Here is a 21,466-nt window from a genome sequence, read left to right on the forward strand (position 1 = left end):
CCCCCCCCCCCCCCCCCCCTTTTTTTTTTTCACGCAGAAGCCCTCCGGATCCTGCGGCCCCTCTTTCCTCTGCCCTTCCTCATCCAGTAGTACAGCTCGCAATCTTCGCAAATGTTCTCGTCGGTGCCGGCGATCTGATCCTCGATGACTTGATTGCCGCAGGGTGCCCCGTCGCAGATGTAGTTGTAGGCGAAGCGCTTCCTGAGCAGCGTCATGCACAGAGGGCAAAAGTGGATCACACGGATACATTTGCACATTTTTGTTGATGTCTTTGTCGTGCTTTTTTCTTCTGTGGTGTTGGGTTGATGTTTTGTGCTCTTTTCTTTTATTCCTCGGCGTCGAAAGGACTTGTGGGTGTCTGTAGCTTTTTTTTGTTTTGTTTTTGTATATATTGTGGCTTGTATTTGCTCAACGTAACCGAGAGAGAATCGATTTAGTGAATGGGTTTCGTTATCGTTGATTCTTTACTTCAAGAGTTTCATAAAGAAGTAGATGTTTTGTGACTTGCTGAGGTATACAATCCCAATGTCTGACTGAACTACACCTCGGAACACATCGAGGGCAGACTCGTCCTTATATATTTGTGTTTTCACCGTGAATTGCTGTACATGCATGAGAAAACACTAAATTTCAAAATTTCAAAATACCAAATCATATATCATGCAGGTATTCCCCAGCCACCTGTTCAAGAGGAGAGTATGATGCTTCGACAGCTTGGGTCAAATCAGTACAATCAGAGCACTTTGACATACTTGATCTATACCACTATGTAATTATATTAGTAGCTATACATTTATAAATACCAAGCCATGTATTGTCTAGGTAGTCCAACATTAGTAAAGCACGACATGTATTAGATCTTAATATCATCAGACAGCCGAATGTCACGGCTGCTGGCCCCGACATGGACCGAATAGCTACCCTCCTGCACGGCCCACTTCTGCGCAACCACGTCCCAGATGCTGAAGTCACGCCTGGTCAGCTCGAACCTAACGGGCGCCGAGGCTCCCGGCGACAGCGCAACCTTTTCAAACCCGCGGAGTTGCTTGGGCGGGCTGTTGGGGACGCCAAGGTAGAGCTGGGCGACCTCGGCGCCGTCTGTGGAGCCGCTATTCTTGACCGTGGCGTGAACTGTTGCGACGTGATCCCAGATGCTACCGGCACCCACGCCGGCGGTCAGGTTCTGTGACGTCTCAACCGAGAGGTCGGAGAACTCGAACGTTGTGTAGCCGAGCCCGAAGCCGAACTCGAACCGAGGGGTGACGTTGCGGGCGTCGAAGTCGCGGTAGTCAATGTAGACTCCCTCAGTGAAGTCGCATTGTGGGTCCTTGTCATCTTGAGCGCGGTCATGGGCGCAGGAGCGGTAGACGTGCCCGTAATCACTCTCGTTGTGTGGGATTGAGTAGGGGAGCTTGCCGGAGAAGTATTCCTCGCCGTACAGTAGCTTGACCAGGGCGGCGCCACTGTCCTGGCCAGGCAGATGTGCCATAACCAGGCCCGTCACATTGGGGTGATCAATCCACTGGTCGACAAGTCTAACGCCGGCGTTGTGTATGACCACGATGGTGTTTTCGCATTTGGAGGCCACGTTGAGCACAAGCCCATCGCTAAAGTCGTCGTGAAGCCCATCACGATCCCAGCCCTCGGTGGCAATCGCATTGATGAATACAAGGCAAGCATCTGAGCCCGAGTTGACGTCTGGATTCCCACTATCCAGGTCCCAGTTCACCCAGGTGTCATCATCGGCTGCTCTGTGTTGGATGGCACTCAGAGGCTAGTGATAATAGACGGGTTAACTCATTGCCCACTAATTCAAAATCAAGACATGTATCAAATGGGGCAGCACCTACGTCACTGATGTAAGGAGGTCCGTTGGCACCCGCTCGGCCTCCACTAATGATGGTACCACCTTTGGCGGCCTGGTCGAAGTGCTGCTCCGTGCCCAAGACAGCCTGGGCCATCTCTGGAGACGAATAATAGCCAAGGGTGAACAGTATATCTGTGTTTTTGGTACGTGGAACTGTAGCGTCGTACCCATAGACCGAGAGCATCTTTGGCTTCTTCAGAGGTAGGGCGTTATTCTCATTCTTGAGGAGGACGTGGCCGGCGACGGCGCCCTCCATGATGATTGGCTTACTCTCTGGCACACGGGCCTCGACGGGAGTATGAGGCTGGGTAAGGTTGTACATGCCAACACCGGGCTTGGGGAATTTGTCGCCGTCTTGGCCCACAAAGTACCAAGCAGCAACAATCCTGGTAGCCATGTCAACAAGTCTCTCCCTGCTAGTTGTGCCGTTGTTGACAGCAGCAGTCAGGTTCGAGCCCCAGTTACCACGGGGCATAACCATGTCCAGACCTGCCTCGGCGCTATCCACAGTATGCACAGCATTCCAGTCCAACATTATAAAGCCTTCAAACTCCAGCTCGCCCTTGAGCAGGCCGTTCATAAGCTTGCTGTTCATGCAGGCGTAGGTATTGTTGACGCGTTGGTAGGAGCACATGGCGGAGGCGGCTCCAGCTTTAACGCTGTCCATGAATGGCCTATATTTTCGGTCAAGTACAGAAGAGTGAGCAATTCTGCAATGCAAAGACTGGGACGGAGGACACAAAAGCATAGCTCAACATACCACATGTAGAGCTCATGTATCGTCTTGTCGTCTATGTTGGATGAAATAGCTTCAACGCCAAAGTAGGGTCGGCGATACAGCTCCTGTTCGTTGCCGATGAAGTGTTTGGTAGTTGCAATGACGCCAGCTTCTTGATGACCAACAATGCTCTCGGCGTTAAGGATTCCAGAGAGGTAGGGGTCAACTGTAAAGCCTTCCCAGTTGCGGCCGGCTACTGGGACTCTCCCCAGGGCACCGGCGTTAGGGCCTAGCAGGACGTTTACTGAAAGGGTGAGGAGATAAGTAAGTTAGTTAGTGATGAATTGGTCATGATGGATTACTCAGCCGAAACAAAGCTCTTGCTCTTTTTACTCACCTCCCTTAGCCTTAAATTCCTTGCCCATGTACAGACCACGCTCGTAGGTCAGGTTCTTGTCCCAACTGGCGCCAACATGGAGCCCGGACGGGTAGGCACTGACAAGGTCCGTAGCCCGAACGCCATTCCCTGCGTCGTGCAAGCAGAGACCCGGCCAGCCCAGACGAGGCACGGTGCCCGTGTTGCCAGCGCAGACGTTTTCCGTGGTCGCGAAGCCGCCGGTGATATTGACCATCTCCTCGAGCGTCATCTGGGAGACAAGCTCTTTGGCACTGGCATAGGCGGCAGCCCAGACACCGGCACCCTTCATTGAAGCTTTTGAGGGAGGGGAAATCAGTAAGTGTCATGTATACCACCAACGCACAGTCATAAGTTGCTTGGTTTTTATTAAGGTCATTGAAGACAGAGATTTATGTGGAGGACTCACGTGAAGGGTGTACCGGAGGGGAAGTGGCGCGTTCGGCTGCATCGACACGAGCGACCAGCAGAAGTGCGACGAGGCTCAGGCCCGACGACGTTGGAAATGACCACCGCATTCTGGGCAGCCGCAGCTTCTCTGTTCTGTGTGAGTAAACAAAAGGCACGCTGACCTAGCAAGCAACAGAAAGTTCAGAGTCCGGGAGGGGAACACACCTTGCTGCTCTTTATAGCAGCGCGTCAACCCTTCCACACCAATTCGGGTTTGTGATACACCGGGGCCGGGATCGGGGAATAGGTCAAGAGGTAATATGGAGGTAGGTTATTTGGAGTGCATTTAGGTACCTTCAATCCCTGTGCCGCCTCCTTGCAAGCCCGGTAAACGGCAGGTACTTTACCTTCTACCAGTAGTATCGTTGGGCTTCTACAGTACCTGTGGGACGGATGCGACTCCGGAATCAGGTCCCGGAGTTCCACATGGTGGAGCTCTACCGTAAGTAGGTGCGCTAACAGGAACTTGCCCCTGGTCTACTCTTCGCTGTGACTGCCACAAATGTGAACGAAGTACCTAAGAATTTGCCTAACGATGGTCCGCTCCAATAAGTTCCGAGCCCAAGCCCTGGGACCTGGGGCAGCCTTTTCTGACATTTTGCTGGTGCGACGCGGTCGGATGACGTCACAAGAGTCGAGCGAGTGAGTACCAGTATTCCATTCCATATCGCGCACAATCAACTGTCGTGATTACTTGTAAAGTAAAGAAGCATAATTATTCTTACTTGATCAAGGTTTCAAGCAGTCCAGTAGCTGCAAAGTACCGCCCACGTGGTTTAAAAATTGTCGTAATTGACTTTCAACTGGTATTCCCACACTGGATCAGCGGTGAGGTCGTCGCGACTGGACCTGTGGGTAGGTAGGTAGCATCACGTCTAAAAGCAAGTAGCAACCTAACCTACATATATTGCGGCAGGTCAGGTGAGGAGCAAAGAAATGCAAAATACTGCTCCACCCCGTTCCGTTGATCATTGTCGACCAAATTCCCTGTTAAAGTGGGAAAATGTAACAATAGTACCACGTTCTATTCGTACTCATCTTCCGACGATGTCCCGAAGATGCATGGATTCTCGGGGGACCCTTCTACGTCTCCAAGCTTCTCCGCATGATCCTACAGAATAAACAACTCATACACCGTTATTTTCGGTGTGCGGTCATGATCCTACATGCTTCTTTGCAGCGGGGTGAAAACAAATCGCGCATATTACCATCGGACCTGGCTGACGTTTAAATATTTAAACAGTTTGGGGGTAACGGCATCGACCGGTAAGTCTTCTGAAAGTGACAATACTAGACTTTTTCCTTGCTGAACAACTAGGACTACCATAGCTTATCTAATCAGCAAATAAAACCTAGAACACGGTGGGGATTGATGGATGGGAATGGCTTTGGATGTGCATCTCCCCCTCCCTCGGTCCAGGCCGGAGAGACTTTGCCTGATCCCAACTTCGCAAGAGCCTCAATCAGTACCTAGCACGACATGAATGTACGAAGTAAATTGCGGCTATACCTGTCATGAAGCCCTTCTTGGTGTACGTGGTAAAATGCATGAGTCGTCGTTGAAAAGAGTTACGAAGTAAGTGTTTTGCAACAAACACAGTTACTGCTCCGCCACTTGCTGCGTTAGCTGTCGACTACCTAACCAAGTACAACAGATCCTATTTTTATCTCGAGGAATTCGTAGGCAATTCATCACAAGCTTCAAGCCCTGGAAAAGATGCATTGAAGCGCTACCAATGTGTCCCCTGTGCGGCCCAAGGTGAAGACCTGCCCCTACCTAGGGACTTAGTCGAGAAGCTCTAAGCCGGAGGTTTCAAGGGGTATCGTCATGGTATCGAATCAACCTTCACGGTCTAGAAGAAGATCCACAATCCTGAACCTAGAAGGCCTCACGATACGACTTTGTACCCCTAGTCATAGCATTACTATGTAGAGCGAGATTGCAAAGCAAACCATGGAAACTTACCCGGGGGTTACCACGGCTTTGGGTGCCGAACGACTAGTCTGTGAATTGTTATAAAGTTGGGCTTTTGTCTCTTCACTTAGGCTTCTTTTCTGAGTCTTCTCTTCATCCATTCATTCTCACATCTTCAATCTTTTTGATTCTTTCGCTTCTACAGTGCAGTGCACTCTTCTTTCGCTGATCAGCCTGGTGCCCAACTTCGATCTTTCTCAAACAAAGTCATCACCCTCTTTCTCCAGGTCCAAAAGCCTATATATATATATATATATATATATATATATATATATATACACACTACATACCGTCAAGATGCAGTTCACTACCTCAGTCCTCAGCCTCATTGCCCTGGCCGTCTCGGTCAACGCCCACGGTCATTCGATTTCTCCCCTTGCGATGGCCAACACTACCCCCTTCCAGGTAACGATCCCCCTTCCTCTTTGCCCTGCACGATGTTCCACATGCCCCCATCAAACCCGTTCAGCAGCTGACTCTCCTATTTAGAACATTCGTATCCCCGCAAACGGCTGCGGTGAAGGTGTTGATGTCAGCAAAGGGACCGTTGCGGCTACGTACAAGGCCGGCTCGACCGGCACGGTTATCTGGGACATGGTCAACGGCGATGGTGGTGGTCCCCTCTCTGTCGCTTTCGACGCCAGCGGCAAGGGTACTTCGTTCACCAAAGCCAAGATCATCACAAACATCGAAGGTTCAAACGGCGGTGTTTCGAACTCTGTCAAGCGCGGCAACAAGACACTTACGTTCACGGTCCCCAGCACCACGTGCGCCCGCTGTGTCATGCAGATTCGCCAGGACATTACGGGCAAGGATGGCTTTGGTTCTTGCGCCATCGTCACCATCTCGTAAGGGATTGGTTCTTTTTATCTTTGGATGGGTCGGATCTTGCTGGTAACAGGCAGGGCATCTGGGTTCTTGGAAGGTCTTGATGACACTTTAAGACTGGGGAATGTTCATGGTGTGTATTACTTTATAGGCTTGTTTAATCAGCTTCAGCGGATAGATTTCTATTTTGACTGGGTCACTCTTTTATCAATACTTTCTCATCTTTGACTGGCTTCTTGGACGGATGATTTTAATTCGTCTGCATGGGTGCCTTGGATCTTCGAGGATTAATCTGGATGCGGAACAGGACTGTTGCTATATCAAATCATGCCAGGGATTCTGAGAGCCGCTGACTAACCTACCACACAAGTCAGATGCCTCCAAACAGATATTCGCATTCGCAAACCAAGGTCACCGAAATCACATTACGTTCGCGAAACTGGGAGGTTGAAGACACCAAGACCCGCAATCTGGCTGCGATCGTTATGCTGACAGGCGGCGACGGCAGTGGATAAGAGACAAGCATCCTGAACAATGTGCCGAGTTCCATTCCTAGATTTTTTTTTTTTTTTTGTTAGGGAACTGAACAGCGCACATAAAGAGGCTCTCTCAATAATCAGATCAAAACAGGAAACAACAGAGATAATAAAACGTGTAGCAAAAATGGAAGTTTTTGGAAACCAACGGAGAAGCTAAGATAAATATACAAGAAATGGAAGACATGCAGGGATACCAGAAACGCCCACGCAAATAAATATACAAGAAGCCAAGGCAGGAAAGATGCAGTAAAAGAAGAAAATAACAGTAGAGAAACCAAAATGATCTCGGTCATCATGAGAACTTATTAGTGAAAGCTGCACCGGTGCTCGGTCCGCTTTTCCAAAGCAGATTCGATCTGAATGACACTGTCATTGGAGCGAGGTACGAGATTTCCGTTCATGTCGATGTCTCGCTTGCGCTTGGACTTCTTGTTGACGGCCTTGCTGGGCGGTATGCGCTTGAGGCACTTGGAGCCGGTCTTGTAGGCGAGAAACTTCTTGTCCAGCGCCTTGTTCATCTCGGAAAGCTGATTCTTGATGGCGTCGGCCGCGTTGTTGAGCAGGCCCTTGGCCTTTTCCGGCACGTTGTTGTCATAGACGGCCACCACGACCATCTCGGCAAAGTTGTCGGGGAAGCCATTGTTGGCGTACGAGGTCGGGAGGGCAGAGTCCTTCTTGACGTTGTCCTTCCAGGCCGGCGTGTCGCTGAAGGGCTGCAGCTTCTTGTGGTCTGACTTGTCGGGCATTGCCATGTAGTCGAGGGCGTGGCCAACCTCGTGCGCCACGACGGTGATGCCAGGCTTGTCGACGAAGATGATATCGCTTCCCGGACCAGTCCACAGACCGGCCCAGCCAACGCCATCTCGTTTTGGAACACCAATAACATGCCTGGATATTTTTTGGAGCACAGTCAGTAAGTGGGTTCATGTGTGATATCGTGAACATGAAGGGGGTAAAAAAGGCAGTAAAATGAAGACTTACCGAACCATAGAACGAGCCTCGACAGGCATCTTTCCAAACAAATATACCAAGTCCCTGTCGCTAACCTTGGAGTCCTTGTGTCTGCAAAAGACCCAGGGTTCATCACAGTCCTCGTATTGTGCGTAAAAGGTCGTATAGTCTTCGGCCTTGAGGCCCTTATCGAAATCTCTGCATCGCTCGGGGATCCACCCTTGGTCCTTCCACGGCTTGACCTCGAACCTAGGCGTCTTGAGGTGCTTCTCAAGACCATCTATCAGTTTCTTGACGTCCATCTTTGGGTTGATTTCGGGCTTGTTGGGCTTGTCCTGGGCAGCTGCCAGGCCTAGGCAGGCTGCTATCGCCAGGAGGGTTCTCAACGCCGACACCATCTCTGCCCTTGCAGTTGACTTTGGATGGGTTCTGTGTTAGTGTCTACTTTGTAAAGCCAATATCTATACTCCCGTCTTCGAAAGGGGAATTTAATGATATAAGAGTATGTTAGTACGTTGGTAAGTTTTTATGTGAGTGGGCGGTATAGATTGTAAAAAGTATGAGATCACAGGCACTCAGTGGACCCTCCAGCCAGGGGTTCAAAGATCTATATGTAGATACCCATGATTGATTAGTACTACAAGAAGAGAGCTACATGCATCCTGAGTTTGGCTGTGGTGAGATCAAGTAGGCTGGTGGGTAGGATAGGGTAATCAAGCCCTGTTCAACGCCATGTTTACTACTCATGCTGAAATAAATCAGCATGAACACCTAGGTGTTCGACTGGTCGCGGCCTCTGGAGTGTAATACATGGCTGCGTTTCCAACAGTCAAGCCATACAAGGCTGTGTGTATTGAGACTACGTAGGTAGGTAAGGTAGGTAAGGTAGGTAAGAGGAAATCGCATCTGGTTGCTTGTCTTGGCCCGCCCAAAGGGTCTTGCTGCTCAGCTGCTTACTACAATGCGCTTTGAACTTTACGAACATGGTGTAAATACAGTGCACTAACTGTTACCTTGGCCGATAATGACTGCCTGCAAATCTCATTGGGGTTCAAAAAAATCGAGATTTTTTTTTCTGCTTCAGACTTTGAAGCGACGAGAGAAAAAGACACTTTCGAGAAAGATATTTAGTTGAATTAAGGTAAGGTAGACAAGGTACCTAGGTAATGAAGAGGATGGGAACTACTATCGCTGATTTGGAAAACTTGAAGAATCGTGGGGTTCTCCACTGTAACGTGTCAATTGCGTGCCTGCACAATCCCCATCTTTTTCTTGGTTCCTGCCGCCTGCTTTAGGTTGCCGGCTTTTACTGCTCCTGCTCCTGCTAGCAACGGCTTGTCGGCTTTCCGTGGATGCGCCTCGATGGGCTTTAACTCCGTAGGGGGAAAGCGCATGCTTACCACCTACAGTATGCCTCGACTAAGGCCGTGTCTGACTTTTTTTACGAGTCGAAAGTCGCAAACACAGTCATTCGATTGCTTACCCTCAATCTTTTTGTCTTATTTTCTTTTGCAATTGACAGACATGATGACTCGCGCCAACTTGATTCCTCGATGGCTATGCTGACAGTGCTAGACGTCACTCTCTCACAATCCAGGTCCTCCCTTCCTCCCTGCTTGACCAGTGCATTGAGACATCTATGCCATCTTGGCTGCCATCAACAGAAGCACGTCCGTGTCGAGTGTGATTGTCATTTGAAAGTCCACTCGACAGTCGACACTTGATTCCCGTCCAGAATAGCCGATCACGGAGATGATTGCCAAGTTCACTTAGTGGTACTACTCTTAAAGTACCCACCTATAGGTTGAACAATTCATACCCACGACAAACATGGCCTCGATCCCCACAGCATTCAATCGAGTCAAGTTGTTTGTTCAATGTTGCCTCTAGTCATTGCCACATTACTTCAATGTGCACACCCAGTCAGTCCTGTGTCATTGCAAGCCTTGTCATCTTCTTTCCTTACTGGTAGGTATGTAGTAGTAGTGTAGTGCCGCTCCCCCGCGTCATTGTTGTTATTCGTTCCATAAATGGTGCCGAGCTTCCCCCGCGAGCGGAGAATTTTGGAAGCGTGGGGTATATGAAAGATGGAGAAAATCAATTACCGAGTGGAGGCAAAGAGGTGAACCAGAATTCGGCCTGCCAAGAGGGGAAAGCATGGCTGGCCAAGAGAGGAAAACATGGCTGGCCTTGGGTTTACTACTAAAGGAAAACTTCCTGTCTTGATCCCTCGGTGCCATCGATGGACCGGCCAACTCCTTCCAGACTGCCTACCTACCTACTGTAGTTACTCGGATTTGGTTAATCATGCAACTCCCCAGTCATTGTCTCGCCTCCCTGGCCTTCGCGGCCCTGGCCTACGCGGCACCTTCTGCAACAGAGACAAAGGCCTGCACAGAATCCGCCTTTGGAGGTGCTCTTCCCCAAGAGGCATCCATTGTGAGCGTTGATGCTGTCCCTGCAGGTGGACAGTATGGAGAGGGCTCCCGGAACCCAGCTTACCCCAAAATACCGACGGATCTACCCGAGCTGTGTGCCGTGGTTGTAAACGTCACTAGCTCACCCATCTCGTCTTACCGGTTTGGCCTTCTCCTGCCGACCGCCGATGCCTGGAACAAGGGGTTCTTGGCGGTTGGTAACGGCGGCTTCGCAGGCGGTATCAACTGGATAGACGCTGCCGTAGGTCCTCGTTACGGATTTGTGGGAGTGTCTACTGACACGGGCCATAACTCGACATCCGGCGACATCACTTGGGCAACAAACGACGAGACAAAGCAAGACTGGGGTCATCGAGCTATCCACGGTGCTGCAACGCTCGGCAAAAAGATGGCAGAGGCCTACTACGGCGCGCCAGTTGATCACAGTTACTACTCGGGCTGTTCTACAGGTGGCAGACAGGGGCTCAAGGAGGCCCAGTTGCACCCCGAGACTTTCGATGCTCTTCTCATCGGAGCTCCTGCGTGGTGGACAAGTCACTTGCAGACTTGGACCCTTAGGGTCGGGGCCCTCAACCAGCCGGCCAATGCGTCGCACCACATTCCTGTTCAGCAGTTTTCCTTGATTGCCCAAGAAACGCTGCGGCAATGTGATGGAGCTGACGGCGTCAACGATGGCATCATTAGCCAGCCGGAGAAGTGCAAGTTGGACCTGGACACCCTACTATGCACATCAGACAAGGCCAACTCTACCTGCCTCACCAGTGCGCAGATCGAGACTGCGAACAAAGTCCACGCAGATTATATTGCGGAAGGACGCTTCGCATTCCCGGGGCTGTCCATTTCGGCCGAGACCCTTTGGGGTTTTCTCCTGGGCGCCTCTGAGCCTAGTTCGTATGGTACCCAGTATGTACAGTACATGCTACTCAACGACCCGACATGGAGATGGCAAGACTACACCGACGACATCGTCTGGAGAGCGGATCGTGAAAACCCTGGCAACGCTTCCGCTACTGGCTATGACATGTCTGCTTTCCGCGACAGGGGCGGCAAGATCATCATGTACCATGGAATCGCCGACGGCCTGATCCCTACTGGGAGCTCACACTACTTTTATCGACAGGTAGCTGATGCCACCGGGGGTCTTTCGTCCCTGCGTGGTTGGTTCCGGTACTATGATGTGCCCGGCATGGGACACTGCAGCGGCAGCAGCTACAATGCTCCGGCCTACTTTGCGGGCGCGAACCAGGCTGAAGATCTCGGTACCTCTGACTACTCGGTGCCCGGCTTTTCGGACGCCAAGCACGACGTGCTACTAGCTCTCACCCAGTGGGCCGAGAAGGGAGAGACCCCTGAATCCATCATCGCCACGGCGTGGAAGAATCAGACCAACCCTGCCTCTGGCGTCTTGAAGCAGAGGCCGCTATGCCCATTCCCCGAGGTTGCAAAATACGATGGAAAGGGGGATGTAAACGCTGCGGAGAGCTGGACCTGCCAGTAAATTGTCCAACTATTGGTCCACCGAGGGAGGTGTCTGGTTATTGAAGGATATACTTCCTTCCTGTCACTTATTTAAGCATGTTTGCTTGATTAATAGGCGATCACAGCTATTCAAATACTATGTGATAATTAAGGTGTAAAATATTTCAGAGTCTCTGTTTCTTGGATATTGATCGTATTCGAGATGGGCATCAACACAGCTGCAATTACTGGATAAAGAAGGGCCTTCATAAAATTGAGGTTCCTAACTAGTAATACAAACTGTAGAGAGCTCGAGTTCCAACTACTTGAAAACAGTGAGAAAAGGAAATACGAGTAGTAATCTTAGGTGTCGATAGTTACTACCCACGTACTACGTATAAGCTTAATTGGCAACCAACGTCCTCAAAAAACTGGAAAACCCCTTACTCGTGGGTCTTGGCAGTCCAATCAAGCACTCTTTCGGGGTAGTATTGCATCTCGTTCACATAAACTTTCAGCTGATCAATCTTTGGAAAAGCGGTACCGAGTCGCCTTTGTCGTAATCTAAAACTAGACCAGATACTATGTCACACTCCTGGGGCTGCAAGTGATTCTATCAACAAATTCCCCTCTGCGCCTCAGAGTTGCATCGGCCTTCTGAAAGAGGTGTGACAGGCCGGAGAGGGGGTGACAGCAAAATGCGGAGTATGTATTGCTTGCTTTTGTACACATTGTGACCCCTGGATTCGTCTATATGGAGGTGAAGCCTCCCTGGTTTGGTAGTGCCCCGGGTGTCTTCAGTTGTTCTCAAAATGCAGCAAGTTTTAGCTTGCAGTCTCGTAGCCCCTTCTAGGGCTGCAGTACTTCTGGGTAGGTAGATAAACGGCCAGCAACTACACAATCTTGACTGCGATGGCCATAAACGCCGTCGTTCTTTTTGGTTCGCTTCCGGGAGGGGCTGACGACCTCGCCCAGGAGCTGCTCGCATAGCCAGTTCTCGTGGGCACCATCATCGCCACGACGCCCCTCCTAGTAGTTGCCAAACGCATCCTCTTCCTGACTTTCGACCCACGCGAGCCACCAAAGGTGCAGCCAACGATCCCAATGGTGGGCCACCTCATATCCATGCTCACGCTGGCCAACGACTCCTACATCAAAATTGCCAAAAGGAGCCGCGGCGCCCCGATCCGCACGCTGCCGATGCTGGGTGGCAGGATGTACGTCATCCACTTGCCGGCCATGATACAGGCCGCCATGCACAGCAATGAGCTCTGGTTCCTGCCCTTTGCCGAGCACTGGTCCGAGGACGTCGCGGGCATCCAGAAGGAAACGCGTGAGTACACGCCTAGTTTTACTTATTCCCCAGACACCCTTCCCCATGTGACCAGCCACTGCCAAGCTGTATAATAACATCCTAGCCTTTCACAATAAAAAAAAAGAACTTTCGAGAAAACAACTTTGCAAGCCTAGCCATCGGCGGCCCCCTGAAGCACATCATCGGGCGCAAGGCATACAACGCACGCGAGCGCATCCAGAACAAGTTTCTCCCCTACATGCTCGCTGGCGACGACTTTGACGAGTCAACGTCGGACCTCGTCCGTATCCGGTCCAGAGACCACGAAACGTAAAAAAGGTCTTGTTCTCCGAGATTTACCTGACTCGATCTCTATTTACATCAAGTTTTTGGAAGCATTCACAACACCTGTCAAAACTATCTCCAACGCCGAATACCCCGGAGAAGTACAAGATGGATCAAGGACTATGCTTTTGCCAAGCAGCGTCGGCATCGGGATGAACCTGGGGCTCCGGTATATCCTTCCTAGCCTCCGCCTTCCTCTCATAGTCGACACCGAACCTCTGATCCCTCTCCCGGACGTGCTTGTCAAAATCAAACTGTCCCGGCGCCGTAAAACTAGTCATGAGCTGCGGCTCACCCAACGGTAGCTCGTCACCGCGATCGACCTGCCACAGATGATAAACCTTGCCGTACAGCTCGACGACCTGCTCCATCTCCTTGTTCTCGACGGCGTCCCAGGCGGCGGCCGGCACGAGCGAGCCCGCGGGCTGCGGCATGATGAGCATTCCGGACTTGACCTCAAAGACGTGAGAGTGCCAGAGGCGGCGCTCGGTGCGGTCCAGTGTCTCGTACAGCCGCGGGGTGATCATGTACTCGATGCCGATGATGCGCGCGCCGGGGCCGGGCTTATCGTACAGGATGCACTGGCGCACCTCGTCGTTGACGTGGCCGCAGTAGTGGTTCGCCTCGACGAAGCGGCTCGTGTCTGACGCGTAGACGTGGAAGGCGTTGAGGTGCGCGCAGATGCTGTTGACGGGTGCGAAATCCTTGTTGGGGTGTCAGCAGGCTGTTGAGGGTATAGATGAAGCTTGATAAGATACCTAGGTAGGTAAGTAGCTAAGAAACAGCTGGCAAGGCTGAGCCTTATTGGGAGGTCGTGTGGACATACCTGCATAGCTGCTGCGCCTGCTAGGAGGACCCGGTTCTTGGTCGAAATCGGCTCACCGGCCGTTTCGTTAGAATTATTCGTATCTGACATACTTTACAACAAAGACTAGTTCCTCGCTAATCTGATTGCCTTTTTCTCAATTGTATGTACTTTGAGTATCGCGGAAGTATTTTTTTTTCTTTTGAGTTGTTCTGCGTTTCTCAACCGTCGTTGATTGCCAGAAGGGGTGAGTTCATCACATTGCGGCGATGACATCATTATGATCTGTGGAATATATTTGGAGATAGTACACAGAATAGTCTACCTTTGATCTTCACATTGCAGTACGTGGATCTTTTTACTTCCTTCCTGTTGATTGCACAGATCATCCTTCTGATGTGATTTATTGAGTCTGGTATTTGTGCTAATATTAAAATACAAAAAAAGGTACCATGCATCAATTCAATTGGTGGTGCCGTTCAGACATGATGAATTCGAAAATCACTTGATACCTGCTCAACGATAGAAAAATATCATCTGCAGGTAAGCAAACTTGTTTGAAGTAGAAATATTCAATGAAGGCGCATTGATTCCAGGAAGATGAATGGCGATCTGAATCTACCTAGGCTCGTTGGCTCTTGAATGGCGACTAAGAACGTAGCCCAACTACAATATACTAACTTGCCTCGTTCACCGACCTCAAATATTCCTCGCGTGGCTGAGCAGGTGGAGGGAGGGTACAGCAGCCGTTTTTTTCTCTTTCTCATTCAGATACGCGTATTTCGGATTTATCTTTCGCACCGGACAAACCGATGATCAACCAATCCCCAGGCAAGTTCAGCCAGTGGCTTGGTAAGGCAAATGAAATCAGAACAAGATTCCCAAAATCTGACCACTCATCTTGATCTGGAATAACCTTGTGTTGGTCTAATAGGTGCCTTCCATACCCTTGTGACGTCTTAGCGCCAGACACAGCTGACAGCAACGGCGATAATAATTACAAGAAGCTAAGCCTTGTTGTAGTATAATGTAGAACATTAAATAAATGAAAGGTAGATACATAGAGCACGGAAGTATATAAGGATATCATGGTGAACTCTTGGATTGCGGGATTCTCTTGGTAAAGATGAAACAAAACACAATCAAACAGCTTCAACATCATCAGTGAATAGCAATATACCAACCCAAATTTCTCGTGGTCGCTAAAATGTCCTACAACAACCCTCAGCACAATAGCCTTGCTTCCGAAAAAAATAACACGTCTAAGACCGCAGCCCCATCAAATCACTGCAGCAACAACAACAACAACAACATCACCGCCTGCTATGCACAAGACGCCCCGCACCGCAAGATATACATCACCTCGCGCATAGTGGGCGCCTTCATCGATATCTCCCTCGTCGTACTAGCCGTTGTCGCCTTCATAAACCTCCCAGACCACGGAAGATGGCTCAGCTGCACGCTCAGCCCGGCCATCAACGCCTTTGTCATCAACTCGATGGACTTTGGCTATCTGGTCGGTGCCAAGAGCCGCTTCTCCTCCATCTTTCGCATGTGCTGGGACGGCGGGCTTGTGCTCGGGTTCGGCATCGCGGCCGGATTCATGGCGTCTTACACGGACCGTGAGGCCAAGCTTTCACCGGACGAGCAGGCGCGCAGCTCTGTCAATGGGGTCGGCATCGGTGCGGTCATTGTGGTGCTCATGATACTTGAGCTGTGAGTTTGCCTTGTAGCCCCTTTTCTCACATTTCTTTTAATATTTTTATTTTCTAGTAGGTCTCATGAATCGTGACTGACTTGTCTGAGTACAGCTTTAACCATTTGGCCATGGTTAGGAGTGGCTTTGTCGAATGGCAGGCCCTCCGCTCTGGCAGTGGACAGAGCGCTGTTTAAGCTTCACAGGAGCCGATTCTATGATTTGTAGGCGTCCGGTCTGGCTCAGGGTTTCACTTACTCTCGAGGATTTTGAAATTTGACCGAATAGATTTATTTTGTCTGCTTGTTGCTGTCTTTTTAACATTGTCATTATTGCTTCACGTTTTTCGACTTTTGAAGGGTTGGGTGGGGTCAGATTGCCCTGTGGGGCTCACCCCATAATGGCTAGAAACTCATACTACGGAAAGCAGGTTTAGCAATGAACCCCACCTGTAATATTTCTTCAGCGGCTTGGATAGTGCACAAAGCGTTCGTTTGGTCATCTTAACCACGGCTGCTACCTTAAGCAGCTGCAGCCTTTATTTGGCTGAACAGCATTTGATCTTTGCGAATAGACGTTATCAATGCACACAAGTCTCTAGGCTGCATCTACGAGACCAGTGCCGATAGCTGTTACTATCCCCAAAAGACAAAATAATATGTCTTTGGATATCCAAACCACCAACCCCGCCTGGTCGCTGATAACGCCCTTGGTTTGGTCTTTGGTCGCCGTCGCAGCACCGGCCTTTTTGGTTTTAGCAGTAGCCTTGTACAGGCTCTTTTTTCACCCACTAGCACACGTTCCAGGGCCTCGCCTTGCTGCCTTGTCCAATGTATGGTATGGCCGTCAGGTTTGCAGCGGGCGCATGCTCCAGCTAGGAAAAATCTTGCATCGCCAGTATGGACCTGTTGTGCGTGTAGGCCCTAACGAGGTCTGGCTTAATTCGGAGGAAGGGTTTAAGCAGGTTTACAGTGAGTAATGGCTACATCTTACTTACTTGTTCTGGGATGATATTCACTGTAAATTTGGTGCTGATGCGATTTGAACATTGGCAGGCGCGGGAAGTGGGTTTGAAAAATCGGATTTTTACTGTGAGTAACAATATTTTCACCACGAAAAAAATTAAGCAATATGCGGCTGCTGATTGCTTTTCTCCCAGTATCTACGGCTCTCCAAAAGCCAAAAGTAGACTGGCGACTGCAACCGCACTTCCCAGATACCCTAGACCTCTTGTCGGAAAGAGACATGCGCCGATATCGTCTACAAAGACGTCTGATCGGCCAGGTCTACCAACCCGCAAACCTCCGCAAGTTTGAGTCGGTAATCGAAGATGTGCTCGACCAGGTTGTCGCTCAAATCCGTACTTTGGGTGGTGCCGAGGTTGACCTCAAGGAATGGATGCACATAATCACGGTCGAATGTCTTGGGGCTATTGTCCTTTCATGGTCTCCAGGGTACCTTCGGGCAAAGTCAGACTTTGGTTCTGGGAGCTTTAGCTACCTCGGCTGGAAGCGCAAAACAGTTCTTGGGTAAGTTTGCGGTCAGTTAACTAGCACCGCAGAGCCGCTAGGTTCCTCTCCTAGTCCGTGTGATGAAAACCAATTCGCTCATACAATGGATATAGGCTTTTCCCACTTGCAACAGTTATTGGGGTGTTATCTAGGTCTTTTGAAAGACAATTTGCAAATATATGGGGCCTTACGTTCAAGGCACCCAAGACCCTGAAACACTTCTTCCCAGTCCGTTTTATCCTATCATCTAACAACAAAGTATCCATGAAGCCTAAATGACTTACAACCTCCCACAGGCAGTACATCGTAAAGTCAAGCCTCGCCTTGTAAACATGTCTCGGGAAAAGCCCCGCAAAGACGCCCGCAAGGACCTGATGGCCGACCTGGTGCAGCTACACAAGGAAAGGCCCGAATTCAACAGCACATATCTCCATCGAATGGCTATTACGAATTTCGGCGCAGGCCATGAGACAACAACCTCGGCATTGACGTCTGTGATGGCCATGCTCGGCACCCACCGTGATGTTCAAGCTCAAGTAGCCGCTGAGTTGATCAAATCAAGAGACACAGAACAAGACATGGGTGCCAAGGATAGCAGCTCGCGAATGCCACTTACTCTGGCAGCCATCAAAGAAGCCCAGCGTTTATATCCCGTAATTGGTATGGCGCTCCCTCGACGGGTCCCTGAAGGCGGAGTGCGTATCGGAGATGACTTTCTCCCAGCAGGCACAACTGTCGGGTGCAACCCCGTATCTCTACACCGTAACAAAGACATGTTTGGGTCTGATGCCGATCTCTACCGCCCGGAGCGATGGCTTACTGACAATAAAAGAGCAAAGACCATGGAGCGATACAACTTGACGTGGGGTGGGGGTGCCCGCACATGTCCGGGCAAGAACCTCGCGGAGATAATACTAAACAAGACGATTTCGAGGCTGATACATGACTTTGAAGTCGTCTGCAAAGTACCTCCTGATGAAGAGATATGCTACTACTTTATGGCCATGTTGACAGGGGTCAAGGTGAAATTTTTGGGGAGAAAGAAAGACGCCGCATAAATTGGTACTTACCTACCAATTTACCTATGTAAGGTAGGTAGACGAACGCAATCGATAAACTGCGGGGTCTTTTTTTTCTGGTTTGGGACGCGCCTCAATCTAGGCTGACGACTGCTTTTGTCGTAACGCATTTGATTGTCTTCAAGCCAAGGAAGGGACGACGACTGGTTGATTCGACTCTCAGAGATTGACAATTAAAGCCATGAGCGGCACGGACTCGTTCACATGACCTGGCCGATCAGTACCGCCCAATCGGTTCGTCCCGCTCAGCCCCCTTTTTGCTCGAGCCCCACTGCAATCTGACTGTTTCAGCTGAAAGGCCAGAGTGGAAACGGAGAGATCCAGAGGTAAAACATAGCCAAACTCCCAACAAGGAAAACATCAGCACGACAGTTCAAGTTGCAAAACAAGTCGACCTCACCCCCCTCAACACACCATTTTATTATTGAAAACAAGGAAAGAAAATAAAGCTCCTACTAAACATGGCTTGAGGCTGATTGGACGAACAATAATCTCCGTATATTCATTCTCACACTGTTCGCCAGCAACACCCTCTACAACCTGCTTGCTGTCCACATACTTTATCTGATGCATGGGTTAGCCCGTTGTTGTCGTCCTTCTGACACGTGCCAACTGAGGTAGCGTTGCGTGTCGCTTGAGAGCCGTTTGGACCCCTTTCGGCGTTCGTTCTTGACTTCGAGGTCTCGGCCTAGTGCTGAACAGGTACATCGGGAATCAAGAGTAGCCTATTGCTTTGTTGGCTGGCTGGTTGGGTCCTCACGTGCCATCCACCGCCCAGGACCATGTTGCGAATACGTCCCCGAATCCTCATCACCACGGCGGTGCAGGCCGCCTTCCTCAAGGCAGCCGCCAACATCACCGTCCAGGTCGCCACGGCCTGGAAGCTGGGGGACATGGGCCACAAGGGTATTGATTGGGGGCGCGTTGCCGAGTTCACCTGCTACGGGTTTATCAGCGCCAGCCTTGGTTTTCCCTGGCAGCATCTGCTGGAGCATCACTTCCCGACCCAAACGACGACGGCTGGGAATCCGTCCTTGGCATCCCGTGCTGTGGCCCCGGTGCCTAGTGGGCTTGCACACGATGGTCACGATCCGGACGATCCGGAAAAGAGCTCGCTCGCCCGAGCGGCGGCGCAAGAACCGGGCTCCACGGTTCCGACGCTAGAGCTGCCGCCTACGCCCGGGACGGGAGGCTTCTCAACACAAACCAAGATAAACTGGCCCAACGTCTGTTACAAGCTGGTGCTGGACCAGACGGTGTGGCTTCTTTTCACGACCTCCATCTTCCTGGTCATCACCAACGTGTTCCGTGTGGCGTCGATGGACGCTCTGTACGAGGTCTGGAAGGAAAAGACGTGGTATATCATCAAGGCTGCGTGGCACGTTTGGCCACTGGTGGCAATTCTCAACTTTGCGTTTGTGCCCGTCGACTTGCGCGTGCTGGTGGCGGCCTGCGTGGGCTTTGCATGGAACATATTCTTGAGCTTCATCTCATTGACGAAACCGAAGTGAAGACCCACAAGTTTGATAACAAGGCTAGTGGCTGTGTTGATGTGACTCCTCCACCCTTGAAGAGGGATCACATACTTGGACACAATGCCGGGGACGACTACCTAGAGAGCGGTATACTCTTTATAATCCATTTGTACAGCATTTTACGCGGAGTTCAACTTCCTTCTTAAAAGAAAATTGCATTGCCCTGGCATGGTCGATGACATTACTAGAAACTCGCATTTGCTTGGATGCAACGTTGTATCAACAACAATACAGATCAAAGTACAGGCAGCAACAAATTACAGCATTGGTATCTACTGCGTAAGCCTGGCCACGATCGAATCACGTGAAGTTTCTTGGTATGGAGCTTTTCGCCAGGATTCAACTGGCTCAGGATCCTGGAGCTCTCCAGAGACCGTTGACACGGTTTCCCCAGCTTTAATGATCGTCGGGACAAGAGCTTCCCCCCCGGGCTTTGAAGGTCACACGCAATACGTATCATAAATATTGAAAAAGAGGGACCGAGAAAGAAAAGTAAAAAAGGAAAAGAAAAAGTCAAAAGCAAATGGCGGCAGCGCAAGCGAACCGCGCGTACATGGACGCCGAGATGGTCTACAACTACCATCGGATGAACATGCACCTACCCCAGCAGCAGCAGCAGCAGCCTGCAGACGCGATATTCTGCCTCTGCAGTCTGGACACGCGCGTGGCCGAGCGGGCGGCGCAGCTGCTCCTGGACGGTTTCGCCGGCGACCAAGGCTTGCTCATATTCTCGGGCGGCAGCGGCAAGCTGACAGAGGCGCGCTTCTCCGAGCCCGAGGCCGAGGTCTTTGCCGCCGTCGCCAGGCGCATGGGCGTACCGCCGGCCAGGATTCTCGTCGAGCCCCGCTCGTCCAACACGGGGGAGAATGTGCGCTTCACGCGGGCCCTGCTGCGGGACCGGGGTCTGGATCCCCAGAGCTTCATCCTGGTCCAAAAGCCGTACATGGAGCGCCGGACCTACGCGACGTTTGTGAAGCAGTGGTCTTGTCCCGAGGCGGGGAAGGGAGGAGGTTTGCAACAGCAACAACAAAATAAACAGCAGAAGCAGAAGCAGACGCAGCCCGTGTTTACAGTCACGTCCCCGCAGATGACGTTTGCGGAATACCCAGATCAGGACAACCCCAGGGACCTGGTCATCAGCATAATGGTGGGGGACCTAGTCCGCATCCGAGAGTACCCCGCCAGGGGCTTTCAGATCTCGCAGGAGATTCCCGATGAGGTGTGGGAGGCTGGGCAAAGGCTCATCCGGGAGGGGTACAACACTCACCTTCCCTGATTTTCTCGTCAAGGTCGAGTTAAAACAAAGCTGGCTTAGCTACTTGCTGCTTATTTGTTCCTTATCGTTCTTGTTGATATTTACTTGACTCGGGAGATCGATCGACATATAGGGCTTAGGGTGGCTCAACAAAAAGCCGGCGATCGAATTTGGGCAACGGTATCGAGATGACATGATGGTGTGCAACCAGCAGCCCAGAAATAAATCGGTTTATACCCAATGATTTGGGGATTTTTCTTTTCTTTTTGGAATACCAAGCTGTCAGGGACCCAAAGTTTTGTAACAG

At 50.7% G+C, this 21,466-nt stretch overlaps 10 protein-coding genes across 10 annotated transcripts; 6 read left to right on the forward strand and 4 right to left on the reverse strand.

Moving 5' to 3' along the window:
• Nucleotides 1–29: 29 nt before the first annotated feature.
• On the reverse strand, nucleotides 30–257 carry PgNI_00522 (uncharacterized protein; the record flags this gene model as incomplete). Its single annotated transcript, XM_031120601.1, has 1 exon — nucleotides 30–257. The coding sequence occupies one exon, from the start codon at nucleotides 255–257 to the stop codon at nucleotides 30–32; it is 228 nt and encodes a 75-aa protein (XP_030987150.1).
• Nucleotides 258–825: 568 nt separating this feature from the next.
• PgNI_00523 (uncharacterized protein) lies at nucleotides 826–3,681 on the reverse strand. Its single transcript, XM_031120602.1, has 6 exons — nucleotides 3,616–3,681; nucleotides 3,410–3,538; nucleotides 2,983–3,297; nucleotides 2,628–2,889; nucleotides 1,851–2,541; nucleotides 826–1,774 (listed from the first exon to the last, which is right to left on the reverse strand). Exons 2-6 carry the CDS (start codon nucleotides 3,516–3,518, stop codon nucleotides 854–856), a joined length of 2,298 nt encoding a protein of 765 aa, XP_030987151.1. The 5' UTR covers nucleotides 3,519–3,538; nucleotides 3,616–3,681; the 3' UTR covers nucleotides 826–853.
• A 2,002-nt stretch (nucleotides 3,682–5,683) lies between these two features.
• PgNI_00524 (uncharacterized protein) lies at nucleotides 5,684–6,449 on the forward strand. Its single transcript, XM_031120603.1, has 2 exons — nucleotides 5,684–5,830; nucleotides 5,915–6,449. The coding sequence occupies exons 1-2, from the start codon at nucleotides 5,723–5,725 to the stop codon at nucleotides 6,275–6,277; spliced, it is 471 nt and encodes a 156-aa protein (XP_030987552.1). The 5' UTR covers nucleotides 5,684–5,722; the 3' UTR covers nucleotides 6,278–6,449.
• A 648-nt stretch (nucleotides 6,450–7,097) lies between these two features.
• On the reverse strand, nucleotides 7,098–8,141 carry PgNI_00525 (uncharacterized protein; the record flags this gene model as incomplete). The annotated part of the gene is made up of 2 exons (XM_031120604.1): nucleotides 7,098–7,680; nucleotides 7,774–8,141. The coding sequence occupies 2 exons, from the start codon at nucleotides 8,139–8,141 to the stop codon at nucleotides 7,098–7,100; spliced, it is 951 nt and encodes a 316-aa protein (XP_030986499.1).
• Nucleotides 8,142–10,050: 1,909 nt separating this feature from the next.
• On the forward strand, nucleotides 10,051–11,679 carry PgNI_00526 (uncharacterized protein; the record flags this gene model as incomplete). The annotated part of the gene is made up of 1 exon (XM_031120605.1): nucleotides 10,051–11,679. The coding sequence occupies one exon, from the start codon at nucleotides 10,051–10,053 to the stop codon at nucleotides 11,677–11,679; it is 1,629 nt and encodes a 542-aa protein (XP_030986500.1).
• Nucleotides 11,680–12,337: 658 nt separating this feature from the next.
• PgNI_00527 (uncharacterized protein) lies at nucleotides 12,338–13,267 on the forward strand (the record flags this gene model as incomplete). The annotated part of the gene is made up of 4 exons (XM_031120606.1): nucleotides 12,338–12,344; nucleotides 12,493–12,509; nucleotides 12,630–12,972; nucleotides 13,110–13,267. The coding sequence occupies 4 exons, from the start codon at nucleotides 12,338–12,340 to the stop codon at nucleotides 13,265–13,267; spliced, it is 525 nt and encodes a 174-aa protein (XP_030987147.1).
• Nucleotides 13,268–13,391: 124 nt separating this feature from the next.
• PgNI_00528 (uncharacterized protein) lies at nucleotides 13,392–14,194 on the reverse strand (the record flags this gene model as incomplete). Its single annotated transcript, XM_031120607.1, has 2 exons — nucleotides 13,392–13,982; nucleotides 14,105–14,194. The coding sequence occupies 2 exons, from the start codon at nucleotides 14,192–14,194 to the stop codon at nucleotides 13,392–13,394; spliced, it is 681 nt and encodes a 226-aa protein (XP_030986506.1).
• Nucleotides 14,195–16,437: 2,243 nt separating this feature from the next.
• Nucleotides 16,438–18,348, forward strand: PgNI_00529 (uncharacterized protein; the record flags this gene model as incomplete). The annotated part of the gene is made up of 4 exons (XM_031120608.1): nucleotides 16,438–16,750; nucleotides 16,939–17,308; nucleotides 17,404–17,518; nucleotides 17,587–18,348. 4 exons carry the CDS (start codon nucleotides 16,438–16,440, stop codon nucleotides 18,346–18,348), a joined length of 1,560 nt encoding a protein of 519 aa, XP_030986507.1.
• Nucleotides 18,349–19,151: 803 nt separating this feature from the next.
• PgNI_00530 (uncharacterized protein) lies at nucleotides 19,152–19,880 on the forward strand (the record flags this gene model as incomplete). Its single annotated transcript, XM_031120609.1, has 1 exon — nucleotides 19,152–19,880. The coding sequence occupies one exon, from the start codon at nucleotides 19,152–19,154 to the stop codon at nucleotides 19,878–19,880; it is 729 nt and encodes a 242-aa protein (XP_030987866.1).
• Nucleotides 19,881–20,427: 547 nt separating this feature from the next.
• Nucleotides 20,428–21,180, forward strand: PgNI_00531 (uncharacterized protein; the record flags this gene model as incomplete). Its single annotated transcript, XM_031120610.1, has 1 exon — nucleotides 20,428–21,180. The coding sequence occupies one exon, from the start codon at nucleotides 20,428–20,430 to the stop codon at nucleotides 21,178–21,180; it is 753 nt and encodes a 250-aa protein (XP_030987522.1).
• Nucleotides 21,181–21,466: the final 286 nt, after the last annotated feature.

The sequence above is a fragment of the Pyricularia grisea genome (genome assembly GCF_004355905.1).
Source record: "Pyricularia grisea strain NI907 chromosome Unknown Pyricularia_grisea_NI907_Scaffold_1, whole genome shotgun sequence".
In the NCBI taxonomy this organism is placed as follows: domain Eukaryota; kingdom Fungi; phylum Ascomycota; class Sordariomycetes; order Magnaporthales; family Pyriculariaceae; genus Pyricularia; species Pyricularia grisea.